At 33.1% G+C, this 16,403-nt stretch overlaps 2 protein-coding genes across 5 annotated transcripts; one reads left to right on the forward strand and one right to left on the reverse strand.

Annotated features, from left to right (window-relative positions):
* Positions 1-710: 710 nt before the first annotated feature.
* Positions 711-8,179, reverse strand: LOC105796258 (probable LRR receptor-like serine/threonine-protein kinase At1g06840). Of its 3 annotated transcripts, none has more exons than XM_052627823.1 (21): positions 7,966-8,179; positions 7,747-7,871; positions 6,998-7,148; positions 6,788-6,859; positions 6,626-6,697; positions 6,374-6,517; positions 6,212-6,283; positions 6,051-6,122; positions 5,873-5,947; positions 5,541-5,609; positions 5,344-5,412; positions 5,111-5,182; positions 4,947-5,033; positions 4,752-4,820; positions 3,801-4,309; positions 3,525-3,683; positions 3,140-3,423; positions 2,915-3,029; positions 2,480-2,730; positions 1,728-1,862; positions 711-1,271 (listed from the first exon to the last, which is right to left on the reverse strand). In XM_052627823.1, the coding sequence occupies exons 2-21, from the start codon at positions 7,853-7,855 to the stop codon at positions 915-917; spliced, it is 2,943 nt and encodes a 980-aa protein (XP_052483783.1). In that variant the 5' UTR covers positions 7,856-7,871; positions 7,966-8,179; the 3' UTR covers positions 711-914. The 3 variants fall into 3 exon arrangements, with proteins under 3 accessions (XP_052483783.1, XP_052483782.1, XP_012481299.1); XM_052627822.1 differs by having other exon boundaries at positions 7,959-8,179; XM_012625845.2 differs by having other exon boundaries at positions 2,915-2,966; positions 7,959-8,178.
* Positions 8,180-13,585: 5,406 nt separating this feature from the next.
* Positions 13,586-16,348, forward strand: LOC105796263 (BTB/POZ domain-containing protein At3g08570). Of its 2 annotated transcripts, XM_012625856.2 has the most exons (4): positions 13,586-14,072; positions 14,299-14,365; positions 14,442-15,599; positions 15,679-16,348. In XM_012625856.2, exons 1-4 carry the CDS (start codon positions 13,987-13,989, stop codon positions 16,189-16,191), a joined length of 1,824 nt encoding a protein of 607 aa, XP_012481310.1. In that variant the 5' UTR covers positions 13,586-13,986; the 3' UTR covers positions 16,192-16,348. The 2 variants fall into 2 exon arrangements, with proteins under 2 accessions (XP_012481310.1, XP_012481311.1); XM_012625857.2 differs by lacking the exon at positions 13,586-14,072 and having other exon boundaries at positions 14,518-15,599.
* Positions 16,349-16,403: the final 55 nt, after the last annotated feature.

Genomic DNA, 16,403 nt, shown 5'->3' on the forward strand with positions numbered 1-16,403 from the left:
AATAAAATATTTCTTCCTCTTTTCTCTCTCCTTCCACATTTTCCATTAAAAATTAGTATGAGAGATAAAACAACCAAATAATGACACATGGCATATTACATTCACACTGTGTTGACCTACAAATAACCAATTTTTAATAGTAACTTTAGATGAATTTTTTAACAGAACTTATCATTCTGGTCTCACTCCCCCTCCCCTCCATTTGAGTATATTAAGTATTTTTTATCACAATCTATTATTAGATTTTATAACGAGAGATGTTATTGAATCATAGGAATATACTAACCAAAGAACTTGTTAAATCTTAAGAGATACGATATTCAACACCCTCAAGCTAATCAACTCGTATTCATAATTTGTTTAATTGATGAATATATTCCAACATATGAGGTATTATCTAATGGAGATTCATTTGTTGTAGAAAGTAAGGGTTGGAAATGCAGTTGCAGACAAGGGAGGGGGTAGGGCGTGGGCAAGGGCCTCCCCCTAAAATAGAAAAATAAGTCTTTCTAGGTTTAATATATACTAAAATTATAGTTTGGCCCTCTAATAAATGTTATAATTTTAATTTAGTCCTTTTGAAAATCATAAAAATATAGACCAATGTAAAATTAAAATTGCATTTTAGCTGGAAAAAAAATCGCTTCACCTCAGCTAGTAGATAATGAGATTTAACATGTATTCCATACTCACATGCCATATGAGTCATATTGTATAAGAATGAGAAATCTGAGAATTGATGCATTCAAGGAAAATGGCTATTATTTGTTGTACAATTCTGAAATGCCAACCATTCCTAGATTATCACATTACAGTCCTCTATTATATTATGAAAAATTGAAACTGGTTGTATATATTTACATATCATTAACAATGATAATAATACCAATAAGTTCACTTGTTGCCTATCACTGTCAACGGGGTGAAATGGAAGGAATTACACCACTAACAAGATCACTCCCTGTCACATTCAATGACGAAACATATACTTCATTGCTAGTGCCACCGTACGATGAGGACGATGTCAATGACTTGCCTGAATATAAAGGAACCAACTCGATTGATGAAGAAACCGAATCAGTTTCCGGCATCATTTTGAGTACGTATTCCAGTTGTCTCACCACATCCAACATAGACGGTCGCTTCTCTGGCTCGTCATTGCAGCAACTCAGGGCTAAACTTACCATTCTCTCCATACATTCAGCTGGATACCAACCCATTCTACTGTCTATTATAGACAATACCATGCCTGATTCATATGCTGTTTTCACCTGAGTTTTGTATTATACTAGCTTTAGCATCCACTACATCAATGAAAATAGTAAAGGTAAAAGTACCATGGAGGTTGATATACTAGGATTCAGATTGCATTTTGCCCCCTTTACAAAAAAATGGGTAAATTAATTCTTATATGAATTGGTCCTTTTTGTTAAAAATTTCATCCATTTATACTATTAAAAATTAGCGTGGCTGATGAAAAAACCAGACAAAAACAGAGCCACATGTACTTCACGTTGACAAACTGAGACCAGTTTTTAATACTAGAAATTGATGGAAATTTAAAAAAAAGGACATGTTTGCTCTTTACTCTAACATACAGAGATTAATTTGTTCATTTTTTGAATTGAGGGGTAAAATGCAATCCGACTCCTAATATAAAGGCCTCCATAATACTTTTACCAATTGTAAAACATGCATCACAAATACTGTTGCAGCTATGAAAGTACCTCTCGGACAATGTTTTTGCCATGCCATATTGGATGCATACCCGTCAACAGTTCCAAGAAAACAACTCCAAGGCTATAAACATCACTTTTGTCAGTCAACTTATGTGTCAAAAAGTATTCTGGATCAAGGTAACCCTGCATGCAACAAAAAAGCACTCAAGTAAAAACTCAGTAATGCAGTATTAATTGCCACTAATATGTGTTAAGTTCATTTCTACAACAAGGGATACAATCGAAAAAATATCATGGAAGTCCTTGTACTAGGAGTTAGATTGTATCTTGTCCCTTTAACTCAAAAAATGTGTAAATTAGTCACTGTACATTAGATCAAATAGCAAATTGATAATTTCTATTAAAAATTTCATCCATTTTTATCGTTAAAGACTGCCGTGACTAATAGAATAATCAAATAGTTACACGTGTAACTCATTTTGACCTACAAGGACCAATTTGTAACAATAGATGAAATTTTTAATAGGACCAGTTTGCTCTTTGATCTAATATATAGGGGCTAATTTGCCTATTTTCTGAGTAGAGGGGGCAAAATGCAATTTAACTCATAATACAAGTGCTTCAATACAATCTGAACTTTATCCTTAACCAACAGTACAACCAAAATGGTGGAAGTATAATGTATGAAGGGAAGATGCCTCTTAGCTATATATTTCACTGTCTATTCCCACTCTAAGTGTAAGGCAACCTTTCCTGCAATATCTTCAAGGAGTCTTACATGCTAAACACAGGTAACTTACCGGTGTTCCCTTCACAACCGTGGAAACATGATCCGGCACAGTCCCGTCTTCTTCCAGGACTGGAGCTAACCGTGAGAGACCAAAATCAGAAACTTTTGCATTAAGGTTGGAGTCCAGAAGAATGTTGGTGGCTTTGATATCTCGGTGGAATACTGGAGGATTTGCTTCAGTATGGAGATAAAGAATTCCTTTCGCTGAACCCAGTGCAATACGTAATCTCATTCCAAAATTCAGGGTGTTTTTAGCTTTAGCTGCATATATCATGGTTTAAATCAGTTATATGATAAGAAAATTTGAAATTAAACATTATCTGCATCAACATACTCATGAGCTAAAAGAACTTTCATCAATAGCACTTGGGCAGCTCAATGTGAAAGATGCAAGTAAGAGCATGATATAAAACTTGTACAGCAATGAATCCTGGAAAATTCATACCTGAAAGCCAGTCCCTCAAGGTGCCATTGGGCATGAACTCGTACACCAACATCTGCAAATGCACCAATAACCCAAGCGTATGAATTATACCTTTGATTAAGTATACGTTATGTACCTAAAAGTTTATCAATGCCGTCATTAGGACACCAACAAAATGCACATGCAGACTCACACGCATAATCGACATAATACAGGTACTTAGGGGTTAGGACTAGAAGAATATACCTGTTCCCCTTCTTCATCACAGTATCCAACGAGTGAAACCAGGTTCCGGTGATGCAGCCTTGACAAAAGCTTTATCTCTGTCAAAAATTCTTTTTGTCCTTGCAAAGATCCTTCTTCTGCACGTTTTATGGCAACAACTGTTTTGTCAGATAAAGTGCCTTTATACACTTTTCCATATCCTCCTTGTCCAACTTGAGTTGAGCTATTGAAATTGTCAGTAGCAAGTGCCGCTTCTTTAAACGTAAAGTCTCTCACTCCTTCAATTTTCATAGAAGCCTTTGTAGCTGCACAGTGTAACAATAAATTTAGGGGCTCCTTTTCTAGTGATAATTGGAGGCTGTATCATTGGTGGGAAAAAAAAAATCTTAACTAGTAAGAAGCTTACATAAGCGTTTCCTTGACACTGCACGGTGGTGTCTAGCATATCTTCTTTTCATTATAATTGTTATGATAACAGAAGTTGCAACTGCACAGGCAACACCACCAACTACAACCGCTACCACAATGCCCGTACTGATACCCTTATTTTCACTCCCAAAGTCAACTACAACAATAACAGATCAAACAATGCATCTTTAATAATAATAATAATATTCAATATGAGACTGTTGTAAAGCATATTTTCCATCAAGTATCGAGAAATGTGAAATGAAGTACGTACTATTTGCATAAGGTCCTAGTAGAGTGAAGTTGAGCAACTCATATGGTCCAAAGAAGTCGCTACCACGAAAAGACCATGATGCATATATGTCCCTGATTCTCCGAACTTCGCTTTCATTAAAACTATTAAAGGGGGTACTATTGACACTAGGAAAAAGCTTCAAATACATCCTTAGACGTGGTCCTTTGTCCCAAACGTACGAATCAATATACAGTTGATATAGGTTGAAGTTCAAAGAACTAGTCAAGTACACCTCAAAAGGTCGGATATATGGAGGAAAATAAGAAAAACTGGGGCTCTTTAGACGATATCCGATTCTAAGAGGAGCGGCACAGAAACATGGAACGGGAGATGCTGGGATATATTCGTAGCCCATGGGGCATGATTGACTTGTGCATTCCATTTTGGAGCTATTTAAGTTTGGCATGTCATCCTCTCCGGATTCAGATCCACAGAACAGGCTTATATTCAATGAGTTCGCATTTCGGCAGACAGGATTGCCTCCAAGCCTAAACAAAAACTGCTAAGATTATAAGGATTTGACAGAAGAAATTAAAGACAAATTCATAAAAAAGGATGGTATTCTTTCTGTTAATCTGTCAATACTTCCTTACTACAAACGGTAGCAAAAAAATGGAAATCATTTAGGCATATAAGTGGGAAAACAGAAAATATGCTACAAGACTAAGATGAAATCCAGTTAACCAATGAGGATGCATTGAAAAATACAAAAGAAACAACAGGGCATGTCATTAAAATTATGAGCCATTTCTAGCTTATGATGAATTTAACATTGCATTAGCAGTAAGTGTGGTTAGTGAACTGTCAAATCATGAAGAATTTTGTGGGTATGCTATTGTAGTATTTCAAGATCTGATAATGATCAAATTGAATTATTAAACCATTAGCTGACCTAGTTATAGCATGATGCCAATGAAATAAGAAGTTTACCTGAGGGTAACATTCACTGGAGGATTAAGATTTCCTTCAATCCTTGAGAATGCATTGTTTCTGAGATCACTGCATTTTGAATGTGCAAATAAAGGAAAGCTATTACCGATGAATTCTATTTTAGTAACCGCGATATGTTTGCAATAAGCATGAATACATAGTTTGTCAATGAAGTGTAATGGTTTAAGATCTTACATATTAAGCTTAGCGCTAGCATCGAAGGACATGTTCTGCCATATGTTGGTAGGTACAGGACCTGTCAGGAAATTATTCTGTAGTGATCTGCAATAAACCAGCATTTAGATTCTAGACTTTGCAAATATACATAGGAGTATTTTAGCATGCATATAGAATCTCACAGGGTCTGAAGTGAAGGAAGGCCCGAGAAACTTCCAGGAATAGATCCGTTTAGTTGGTTATATGAAAGATCACTGCAATTAACAAGAAGTAATTTATTATCAGGAATTTGTCTTCCTTGCAACAGAAGGTAATTTCACAAGATTAAACCTATCATCCAGTGATGAAATGGGAAATCCAGATTGAAGCAGTTAAAACAAAACAATTGTTAAGCTCAAATTAGCAATTCACTTACATGGTTGTCATATTATGAGAAAGCTTATTTGATGGTATAGGTCCAGTAAGATGATTCCAGCTGAGATCCCTGCCACATGAATACAGCAACAACAATAGAAGTCAAGTTTGTTGGCCGCAACACGATGGAAATTTCCGCATTAAAAAAACGATATTAATGTAGATCACACAATAATTTGAACAGTAATCCTGACATACAGATAGCTAAGGTTCTGTATCCTGCTAAGATCAGGAACTGCTCCCTGCAAGCTGCAATTTCTAAGACTTCTGAAAACCACCACAAAAAATCATATAGAATCAGTACTCATAAACAAATCATGCAACATATTGCTTGTACGATCATTTCTAGTGCATTAAATACAAAAGACAGACAAAGAAGGTATACAGAATCAGTACTCTATTGCCTTGGTCCCTATGATTTTCTTAAAATCTTGAGTGGCACAATGAATAGTTACCTTTGTAAGCATAGACACTGAAATTGTTTCACTAAATAAACTGCAAGGCTAAGTAAATAGTTTACTAACACTCACAATTTTGTTAATTTGGAAAAGTTCCCATAAGAAGCTGGAATATCATATCCACTAAAGTTGTTGTTATCAAGTTGACTGCAGACATGAAGAACAAAATAAGTAGTAAGTTAAACCTGGAAGATAAGGAATCCACAAGTAATCACTTAACGAGAAAGATTATTAAAGAAAAGAAACATACAGTATGCGCAAATTTGGTAAGTTCGAAAACTCTGATGGAAGATATCCAGATAAGTTATTAGTATCCAAAAGCCTGCAGAGAATTGGAATTCTTAATTTTAATCCCTCACCACAAACATATATAGATAAATATGGATATGAGCATGTTTTATATGATCTTACACATGAAGCAAAGTGGATAATAGAGACAGCTCAAGGGGAATTTGACCACTAAGTGAGTTGTTGTTGAAGTGGCTGCACATTACAAACGAGCAGATAAATATCCACAAAAGTGTTAATCTCCTTATTGAGTTGAAATATAGTTTAGCTTGTTGATTCAATTACAGATGTTTCACACTGCTCAAGTTAGCAAATGATTTTGGTATTTGACCAGATAGGTTGTTCTGGTCTATTTGAAATCTGTCCAGTTGTTGGAGGTAGCCAAGTTCATCTGGCAAAGAACCTGAAAGGTTGTTCCCATTCAAGAGTCTGCAAACATAATGCCACCCAGAAAGTTAAAACTAAATATATATATTATTTGCTCACTCTAATCCCTTTATTTAAGAGAAGAAGAAGGCATAAGAAAATCTAACTTACAGGAGTCTTAAGGTAGAGAGATGTCCTATCTCCTTGGGTATACTACCCGTTAAATCATTCCACATGAAATCTCTTCAAGAAATTCAAAGAAAAGGTGTTAGTACAAATGGAATTTATCTAGAATGGTTAACGACATAACATGCACTTTATTTCATAACTCACAGTATTTTGAGATGATAAAGTTGGCCGAGTTCGGGTGCTAAAATTCCAGAGAGATTCATATTTTGCAGCTGACTGCATCAATTTACAGAACAAACTTAACCATAACTTTGTCTACAACTTTATATATATATATATATATATATATATAATCAATAAAATGGATAATGCTGAAATGAAGAGAAAAGTAAATGTGGGAAAGAGAAAACACACAGTTCCTCAACATGTAAGTATCCATCATTGCCTTGATGATCAGAACATTCAACTCCAGTCCAGTTGGATGTACAAGGGTCCCCTTTGTTCCATTTTCTGAGACGGTTCAAGGGATCAACCAACTGCGTCTTCACCGCAAGCAACGCACTAACTGCAGTTCGGAAATTGAACATGTATATGTTGAGTCATAGAACAGAAATAAACTCAATCCCAAACAGTAACAAGGATGACACAGTACCAGTATCTTGATTTATATATCTGATATCATATTCAATCAAGATGAGCTAGCATGGATATAATTCATGTTGTGGACAACTAGGAATCTTAAAAGATGTAGCTTTAGATCAATTTGTGGTGTAATATAACATTCAATCAAGATGAGCTAGCATGAAAAAGTGTTGATATAAACATATATACATATAATTCATGGCGTGAACAATAGGAACCTTAAAGATGGAGCTTTAGATCTATTTGGGGTGTAATATAACATTCAATCAAGATAAGCTAGCATGAAAAAGTGTCGATATAGACACACATACATAAACATATAATTCAAGGTTTGAACAACTAAGAGTGTTAAAGATGTAGCTTTAGATCAATTTGGGGTGTAATATAACATTCAATCAAGATGAGCTAGCATGAAAAAGTGTTGATATAGACATATAAAAATACACATAATTCATGGTGTGAACAACTAGGAATCTGAAAAGATGGAAAATTAGGGGATGAAAACGAATAATAACTCAGACCTTCAGAAGGATCGGTAACAGGAGAGTCAGAAGCAAGAAGAAGGAGACAACCACACCATAGCCACAAGGCCAATAAGCATTCCTTTACTCCCATCATCATCTTCTTCATAACCTTTCAACTTCAACTATCATCAAACACTCAAAAGTTATATGTTTACAGAAACACAAAAACTAACATACCCAGAAAATAAAAATGAAAAAACTTGACTAACCTCTTACTCTTTTATATTTAGTAGTAGCCTAGGAGGGAAGAAAAGGAAGCAAACGGAAGTCGTTTTAGGTCGGCGAACAGCAGCTGTATAAAACACCAAATGAAATAATGAATGATGACGGAGACTGGTGTTGACTTTTTCCTCATAAACCCCATTGTTGTCATAGTTTGCACATCCTCGTTTAAGCATAAAATCATCAAGATAGACACATTTTTTAGTTTAGACATTATCTTATTCAGATATTTCCTTGTTTCTCATTAATATTATAAAAATGTGGTCGACATTGCCTCCCTCTTACAGCTCCCTACAAACCATTCAAAAAAACATAACATAAAAAAATGATAATATAATTTTTTGCCCTTAAACTTAGTAATTGTATTCACTTTGATACCATATTTTTTCCGTCAACCGGTAAAAGAATTGAAAGCTGCTCAAAACCAATAAATATTATAGGCTAGAACAAAGCCACTAGTTGAATAGGTTGAACCGATCAAATCAATTGAATCAAGAATTAATAGTCTGATTGGTTCAACCACAGATCTGGTTATTAAAATACTGTATATGACACTCTAAAATTGTAGCAGGTCATCACCTTAAAATTTATATATCTTTTAATTTTAAAGTAATGATCTAACATAATCTCGAAGTGTCACGTTATCAAACTTTTTATATTTTTCAATTCTAGGGACCAAAACCAATTTACTTACTAATTTCAGATACCAAAACACAAAATTTAAAAACTAAGGTCAAGTCAAAAGCATTGAATTGACTTGAAGGTTAAGGTTTAAGGATGTATGGCCGTACCATTACCGTGATTGGATAGTTTTTATTTTTACTTTTTATAATAAGGTGATGAATTAAATTAAAGAAATACAAACCTTAAATTAAAATCTCAAGAAACCAATGAGTCGATAAATACGAGAGTATTGCTGTTCAAGGTTGAACTTAAAATTTATATTCATTAAAAGTTTGAATAACATTTTTATTAATCATTTATTGAGATTTTGATTATTTTTCAAGCAATTCACCACCTTATAATAGTCAATTTATAAAAACAATAACAGGGATATGTTACGTGTTGGAAAATTTTCAAGCTTTTTATTATTATTATTATTATTCAATTTGAAAATGGTAAATCATCTCAATTAGTTTAATCCTACTGATGTGAATAGCTATTATTTTTATTATTTTATATTAAAATGACAGAATAATTAAATAATAATACGCTAATTTATAAAAAATGAATTTTTAACGATAAATTTAAATAATTTATTTAAAATGAATGTACTCTTTTATTTAACATACAAAAATTATGAATATATCCGCCTTTAATATCATCTCCTATGTGATGTAAAAACAAATAGAGCAACGTATGATCCAAGTAATGAGAGGATAGGAACAGGGTTGAAATTAATGCAGATTCAACATCATCATTTCATATCTGATCACCTCATGCCTGAGATATAGGAGAAGGGGGCGGCTGTGGGGAGCCAACCCCCTCAAAATTTGCTCTTTAATAAGGTGAAAGTACATGACATGGGAGCTGTGGAACCACCCTCAGCAGTTATGCGTTGGGAGATGGCAAATGGGATCATTTCATAAGGAAACATTCACACTAATGGTATAATAATTGATTTGGTCCTCCAATTTTATAAGAAAAATCATTTTAGCCTTTTATTTAATTTCTTTTGTCTCTTTTAATCTTTGAAGTTGTATTTTTTGTCAAATCATACCAAAATAAATGAAAAAAGTTAACATTAATTGTTAACCTGAGCTGACATGGCATACACGTAGATTGGCACGTGGATACTACATAGCAATTAATTAATTTTTTAAAATTTAAAATTTATTTAAAAGGTATAAAATTTATACAAAAAATATTTATTTAAATATTTTTAATTTTTTAAAAATTAATTAATTGCTAACGTGACATGCACGTGGACTACCATGTCATCAAAGTTAATAGGCGTTAATTTGTCCATCAATTTTGGAGTCATTTGATAAATAATACAAGTTCAAGGGCTAAAAGAAACGAAAAATTAAATAAAAGACTAAAATAATTTTTTTTATAAAATTAGAGTACGTTATATCTAATTGAATTAAAGTTTTTGTTGACTTGCATGCACATTCATTAATTTCCTAATGTCCCAATCCTCTTGGAAACCCAAAGAAAAGTCTAACGCATGCCTTATCACAGACAATTTATTCCATATCATGAAAGAAAAACACGACACATAATGATGGAAACCACAACCAAATTTGTATGCCCCTTATCACAAATTCATCTCCATGTCTCCTTAGAGTTCACATCATATGATTTATTTTGATAGAAGTATTATCAATCTTTTTTAAAAAGTTAATCATTATATATTAGATCAAAAAGTAAATTTATTTTTTCTGTTAAAAATTTTATCTATTTGTACTGTTAAAAACCGACATATTGATGGAATAATTAGATAGTGACACATGACATGCCACATGACATGCCACATATACCTCAAGCTGAGGTATAGTGACCAATTTTTAACAATAGAAATTGATGAATTTTTTAATAAAATGATCATTTTACTCTTTAATCTAATATACAGTGACTAATTTATCAAACAGTTCTTCAAAATCCTAGACAAAAATAATAATAAGCAAGCTTTCACAAACAAGGCAAATATTGTAACTATATATGGTAAATTTGAGTTAGAGCTGGCGGATGGCCCGGCCCGAAAAGTGAGAGGATTTGGGTGAAAATATAGACCTAAAAAATGGGCTTTGAAAACGGGACGGGCCTCAGATAAGACTTTTTTGGCCTCATAATAGATTAGTTAGCTTGAGATTTATTTCATTAAAAATCTATGATTTTTATAATTTTTATAAAATTTTTTTATAGTTTCAGAATAAATCTAGATAAATGGTTGCCTAGATTCAAATGAACCTAGACAACATTTGTCCACGTTCATTCCAAACTTCAATTTTTAAAATATTTTTTATTTTCTTATTGTTTTGAAAATTTTATTTTGTTGATGTGGCAATGCCATGTTAGAGATTGGTGCTGATGTGGCGACCCTATGATTCAATTCAATTAACTATTAACATCAATTTAAGGGTTGATTTGGTCAATTTTATAAATTCAAGAGCTCAATTGGGTGCAAAAAGTTGAGACGAGTTTAGTTTATTTTTAGATAAGCTACATTAATAATAGTTCAACTATGTTTTTAATATAAATATATATTCTTCACGCAGTATTGATAAAGCAAAACTCTCAATTTTAATATAAATATATTTTCTTGAATTATCTCCAATAATTATCCAAAAAAGTAGAATTAATCTTCTTAAACTTAGCCCATAAATCTGCCAAAATAAATACAAAGTATAAGCACAAACCTTATCCACAAAGTTAAGTCGATCTTACTTCTTCAAATCACTTCCTAAAATTCATTCACTTATGAAAACATCGCATTAATTTTTACCTTTCGATGATTTAAATAAATAAAAAATTTGTAATTTTAGCTCCTCTTAAAAATTAATTTATATTATATAAATTCTTTTAGAGTAAAATTTTGAACTTCCACCCTTTCAAAATTTTAAAATTTCAACTCAGGCCCTCTAAATAAAAGTAATTATATTGTATTTGATTTTTTTTTTATCATTTTACACAACACGAAGCACGAAAATAGGAAAGGAAATGCAGCAGTCAATACTTTAGCTAAAATTGGAAATGGGGTGCCTGACTTTCCGTAAAGCATTAATTAATCAAATTGTGTACTATTTTATGAATCATTAGTGTAAATTACTCCTTGCTTAAATAAAAATGCACATATAACTTTAGATATTAACATAAACTCCTATCACAAATTATTATAAATATGACCTATTGAGTCTTAGCTCGATTGACATGGATATTGTTCCCAATGTGGAAGGATGTAGGTTTGAGTGCGCTGAAGTGCATTATTGTACTATTTATGGGTTAAAGAGAGGCTTTGGGTAGTTCTAAATATTGGGTCAAAAAGAATAGATCTGATCAGAACCTATAATCAGATTGTTCAAAAAAAATATTATAAACATGGCTAAGAAACAAACAAGTAATAATAATTGAAGGGTGAGGAGGAATAAAAATAAAAAAGGTTAAAATATAGTATTAGTTCATGTACTTTATAGAATTTAAAATTTAATCCTTGTACTATAAAAGTTAAAAGTTCAATCATCTTACTTTTTAATTTAAAATTTTAGTCCAATCATTATCGTCGTTAGTAATTCCTATTAAAATTTCAATTTAACATGAGGGCAACTTAATCAACATGCTAAATTGATCATTTTAACAAAAAAAACTTACTATTTTAATGATTGGACTGAAATTTTTATGTCCAAACAATTGGAAGACTTAATTTTAATTTTTTTAAATATAGAGACTAAATCTCAAATTTTGTAAAAGTAAAGAGACTAATTGCATATTTTAACCTAAAAATAAAAATAATTGCAAAGTATATGATAGTGAGTTAATTATTGGGTGCTTATTGAGTTCCGTGCCAATTGATGTTGTGTGCCTGTCGTGCCCATTACCTTTTTCTTTTCAGCTTTAGATTCATGGCTTTTCTTTTATTTATCAAATTACCTTTGAAATTCCTTCCAAATTCCAAGGTGGTCCACTCCACATTCACTTTTTTTCATTTTCTTTGACTAATAGGAAAACATTTAATCTTAATTTATATTATGGAATTAGGTAGGTAAAAATACCATAAAGGTCATTATATTAGTAGTTCGATTACATTTTGTCTCTTCTATTTTAAAAACTGAACAAATTTATCCTTGTATATTAGATTAAAGGACAAACTGATCCTGTTATAAATCTCATCCATTTATACTGTTAAAAATTGGTCCCTATACGTTAGCATGAGTTACATGTGGCACACTACGAGTAATTATATGATTATTCCTCCAGCTATATGTTTGCTTTTAACAATATAAATGTATGAATTTTTTAATAGAAATGATCAATTTACTCTTTAATCTTACATATAGGGATTAATTCTACTTTTTTTGGTTGCATGCAGTTAAATTGTTGGTGGAAAATAACTTGACAATTTTAAAATTGATATAATATCAACTTTAACTCTCAACATTTTTACATTATGTCAATTTAGTATTGATTTTAAAAAATTAACCTTCAAAATTTACACGGTATGTAATTTGGTCTTTTTATTAAATTTAGTTGATAAATTTGTTTTGTAGCTTTTAGATAAATATGTTACAAAGAAAAATAAAACTAAAAAAGATTAAATTACACTGCGTAAATGTTGATGGTCAAATTTTAGAATCAAAACTAAATTAACATAATATATAAATGTTAAGAGTTAAAATTACTATTATGTCAAATATAAAAGTTGACAAGTCATTTTTCTGGAGACTAAGAAAAGGTAAAATAAAATATCTGAATAACTATTTTGTAATTTTTTGTAGAATCACAAAAAAAAAAAATTATCAAAATTAAGTGAGTAATAGTTGCTTTAAAAAAAAGGGAAAACGGAAGGAAAAGGAAAGTAACGTATGGAGTGGGAGCGGGTTAGTGATGGGGCTCATAAAGGGGATAACGTAAGCAGTATAAACATGGAAACTTATAATTTGTTGCGACTTTTAAGAAATGGCGTGAGTGTCCCTGCCTCTTTTCCTCCCTTTTCTATTACCACACAAGACAATACAACTACTGTTGCCATGGTTGTTGCACTCAGTCTGAGAACATTTGTTTATTTTTGTATTGTTGCCAAAAGGTGAGAAAAGTGAACAGCCTGTGTTTTTGTCAGGCTCATTCTCACAGCTTCTAAAAGAAAAACCTTGGATTTTGCAAATCCACCCTCCATCTCCATTATTATCATTATGTATTATCTATCAGGTAGAAGAATACATACATACATACATACATACATACATACAAGGAGTAGAGTAGAATAGGTAATTGATTGGTTTCCTTTTCCCCTCCATACCACCCTGCGAATGCATCTGCTTGGGACCTGAAAGCCAAGAAATTTAAAGCCAAAAAGCAATGGTGTCATTCTCAGACAACACCTCTCTGTCTTGTCCTAACAATCCTTCCCAAGCTCCCAAGTTTGCCAACACCTTCACCACTAGGTAAATCTCTACTTCCTCTCAAAGTCTTCTTAACACCTTCACATGATCATGTTACTTCTTCACTTTAAATCATTACTACATTTGCTTTTGTTAATTATTATGTTTAAGACACAGATCTGTTGTCTTCTCCATAGGTTTTTAATGAAAGCTGTTGGTGAAAGTTGAAACAAGGGTAGCTCAGTACAACCTACTATGTCATGTTACTGACTTGAATTTGTTGTTTCAGAATCTTTTCAGATGTTGCAGGGGACATCACCATTACTGTTGATGGAGAATCCTTTCTACTTCATAAGGTAACCCTTTTTTTTGTCTTAACATCAAATTAGCAATTGAATTGAAACTTTTTTAATTTCTTTTTGTATTCTTAAGTTTCCATTGGTATCTCGAAGTGGAAAGATTCGAAAAATGGTTGCTGATGGAAAAGATTACAATGTTTCAAAACTAGAATTGGTTAATTTTCCGGGTGGACCACACACATTCGAGCTCGCCATGAAGTTTTGTTACGGCATGAACTTCGAGATCACTGCCGCAAACGCCGCCCTCTTACGTTGTGCGGCCGAATATTTGGAAATGAGCGAAGATTACCGTGAAGAAAACCTTATTGCCCGAACCGAAGTTTACTTGAATGATGTTGTAGTTCAAAGTCTTGAGAAATGTGTTGAAGTACTCTGTACTTGCGAGAATCTCCCTCCAATAGTTGAGGAATTGGGAATTATAAATACATGTGTGGAAGCTATTGCTATGAATGCATGTAAAGAGCAATTAGTGTCCGGTTTATCCACGTTAGATTGCAACGGCGAATCAACGGAACTTAAAACCGGGTGTATGGAATGGTGGATTGAGGATCTATCAGTCCTTAGAATTGATTATTATCATAAGGTTATCACTTCCATGGCAAGAATAGGTGTTAGACCAGACAGTATAGTGGAATCATTGATGCATTATGCTCAAATATCATTGAAAAGTATCGGAAAATGTCAAATTTGGAACCCGGCAAGACCGAACTCGAACTCCGGTACAACAGAAAATGAGCAAAAGACAATAGTGGAAGCCCTTGTAAATCTTTTACCAACATTGAAAAGCTCTAATGTTCCATTGAGTTTCCTATTTGGGATGCTTAGGATGGCAATCATGGTAGAAGCAACAGTTGCTTGTAGGCTTGAACTTGAGAGGAGAATAGCGTTTAGATTAGAAATGGCTTCACTTGATGATTTGCTTATACCATCTCTCCGAGCCGGAGATTCTCTTTTCGACATTGATACTGTCCACCGAATACTCGTAAATTTCTTACAGCAAATCGAAGATGAAGAAAATGAAGACAGTGGCGGATACGAGTCGGATGGCCTTGCTTCTCTAGGCCATGGTTCTTTATTGAAAGTAGGACGGCTTATCGATTCGTATTTAGCTGAAATTGCACCTGATCCTTATCTAAGTCTGCAGAAATTCATTGCTATGATCGAAACATTACCAGATTACGCTCGGGTTATCGATGATGGTCTTTACAGAGCAATTGATATATACTTAAAGGTAAGTTACTAAGTTTCAGTTCATAAATACATCAACATATGTATGCACTATACACTATAATCAAATAATGTACTTACAGGCACATCCAATGCTAAGTGATCATGAATGCAAGAAGCTATGCAAATTCATAGACTGTCAAAAACTATCTCAAGAAGCTACCAACCATGCAGCACAAAACGAGCGACTCCCAGTACAAATGGCAATTAAGGTGCTATATTTCGAGCAGCTACGGTTAAAGAATGCCTTGTGCGGGAGCAGTGGCGATGGATTCTTGTCCCAGAAAATAAGCAGCGGTGTCCCGAGTGCCGCTATGTCGCCTCGAGATAACTACGCCTCGTTAAGAAGAGAAAACCGAGAACTGAAGCTCGAGATATCGAGAATGAGAGTAAGGTTGAGTGAGTTGGAGAAAGAGCAAGTGGTGATGAAACGTGGGATGATGGAGAAATCGGGGAATGGGAAGACTTTCTTCACTTCTTTATCGAAAGGGATCGGGAGGATTGGGATATTTAGCGGTCCCGGCGGAGGAAAACGTCGCAAGCCACGCGGATCAGAAGGGAAAAGCGGAAGGAGTCGAAGGTATTCTGTGTCTTAAAACATTTGCTTTGCTTGTATTTAATAGTAGGAAAGTAGTAGGACGTGAAGAAGCTTCTCATTTCTGACTGTATGTATGTATGTATCTATTTATTTAGATTTAACTACAAAATTGACCTCAAATTATATATATATATTATTTAGGTACCTTTGTTTTATCCGAAAAGTATACGACTTATTATTATTATTATTATTATAGAAGCAGCTAAAGTT

Source organism: Gossypium raimondii, chromosome 3, assembly GCF_025698545.1.
Source record: "Gossypium raimondii isolate GPD5lz chromosome 3, ASM2569854v1, whole genome shotgun sequence".
Classification (NCBI taxonomy): domain Eukaryota; kingdom Viridiplantae; phylum Streptophyta; class Magnoliopsida; order Malvales; family Malvaceae; genus Gossypium; species Gossypium raimondii.

Excerpts from the sequence above, each read along its gene's own strand:
- LOC105796263 (XM_012625856.2), top strand. The coding sequence starts at position 13,987 with ATGGTGTCATTCTCAGACAACACCTCTCTGTCTTGTCCTAACAATCCT. Across the intron at positions 14,073-14,298 it reads GCCAACACCTTCACCACTAG|AATCTTTTCAGATGTTGCAG; the intron begins GTAAATCTCTAC and ends TTGTTGTTTCAG. Across the intron at positions 14,366-14,441 it reads AATCCTTTCTACTTCATAAG|TTTCCATTGGTATCTCGAAG; the intron begins GTAACCCTTTTT and ends TGTATTCTTAAG.
- LOC105796258 (XM_052627823.1), bottom strand. The coding sequence starts at position 7,855 with ATGAAGAAGATGATGATGGGAGTAAAGGAATGCTTATTGGCCTTGTGG. Across the intron at positions 7,149-7,746 it reads TGTTACCGATCCTTCTGAAG|TTAGTGCGTTGCTTGCGGTG; the intron begins GTCTGAGTTATT and ends TCCGAACTGCAG. Across the intron at positions 2,731-2,914 it reads CTTGAGGGACTGGCTTTCAG|CTAAAGCTAAAAACACCCTG; the intron begins GTATGAATTTTC and ends TGATATATGCAG.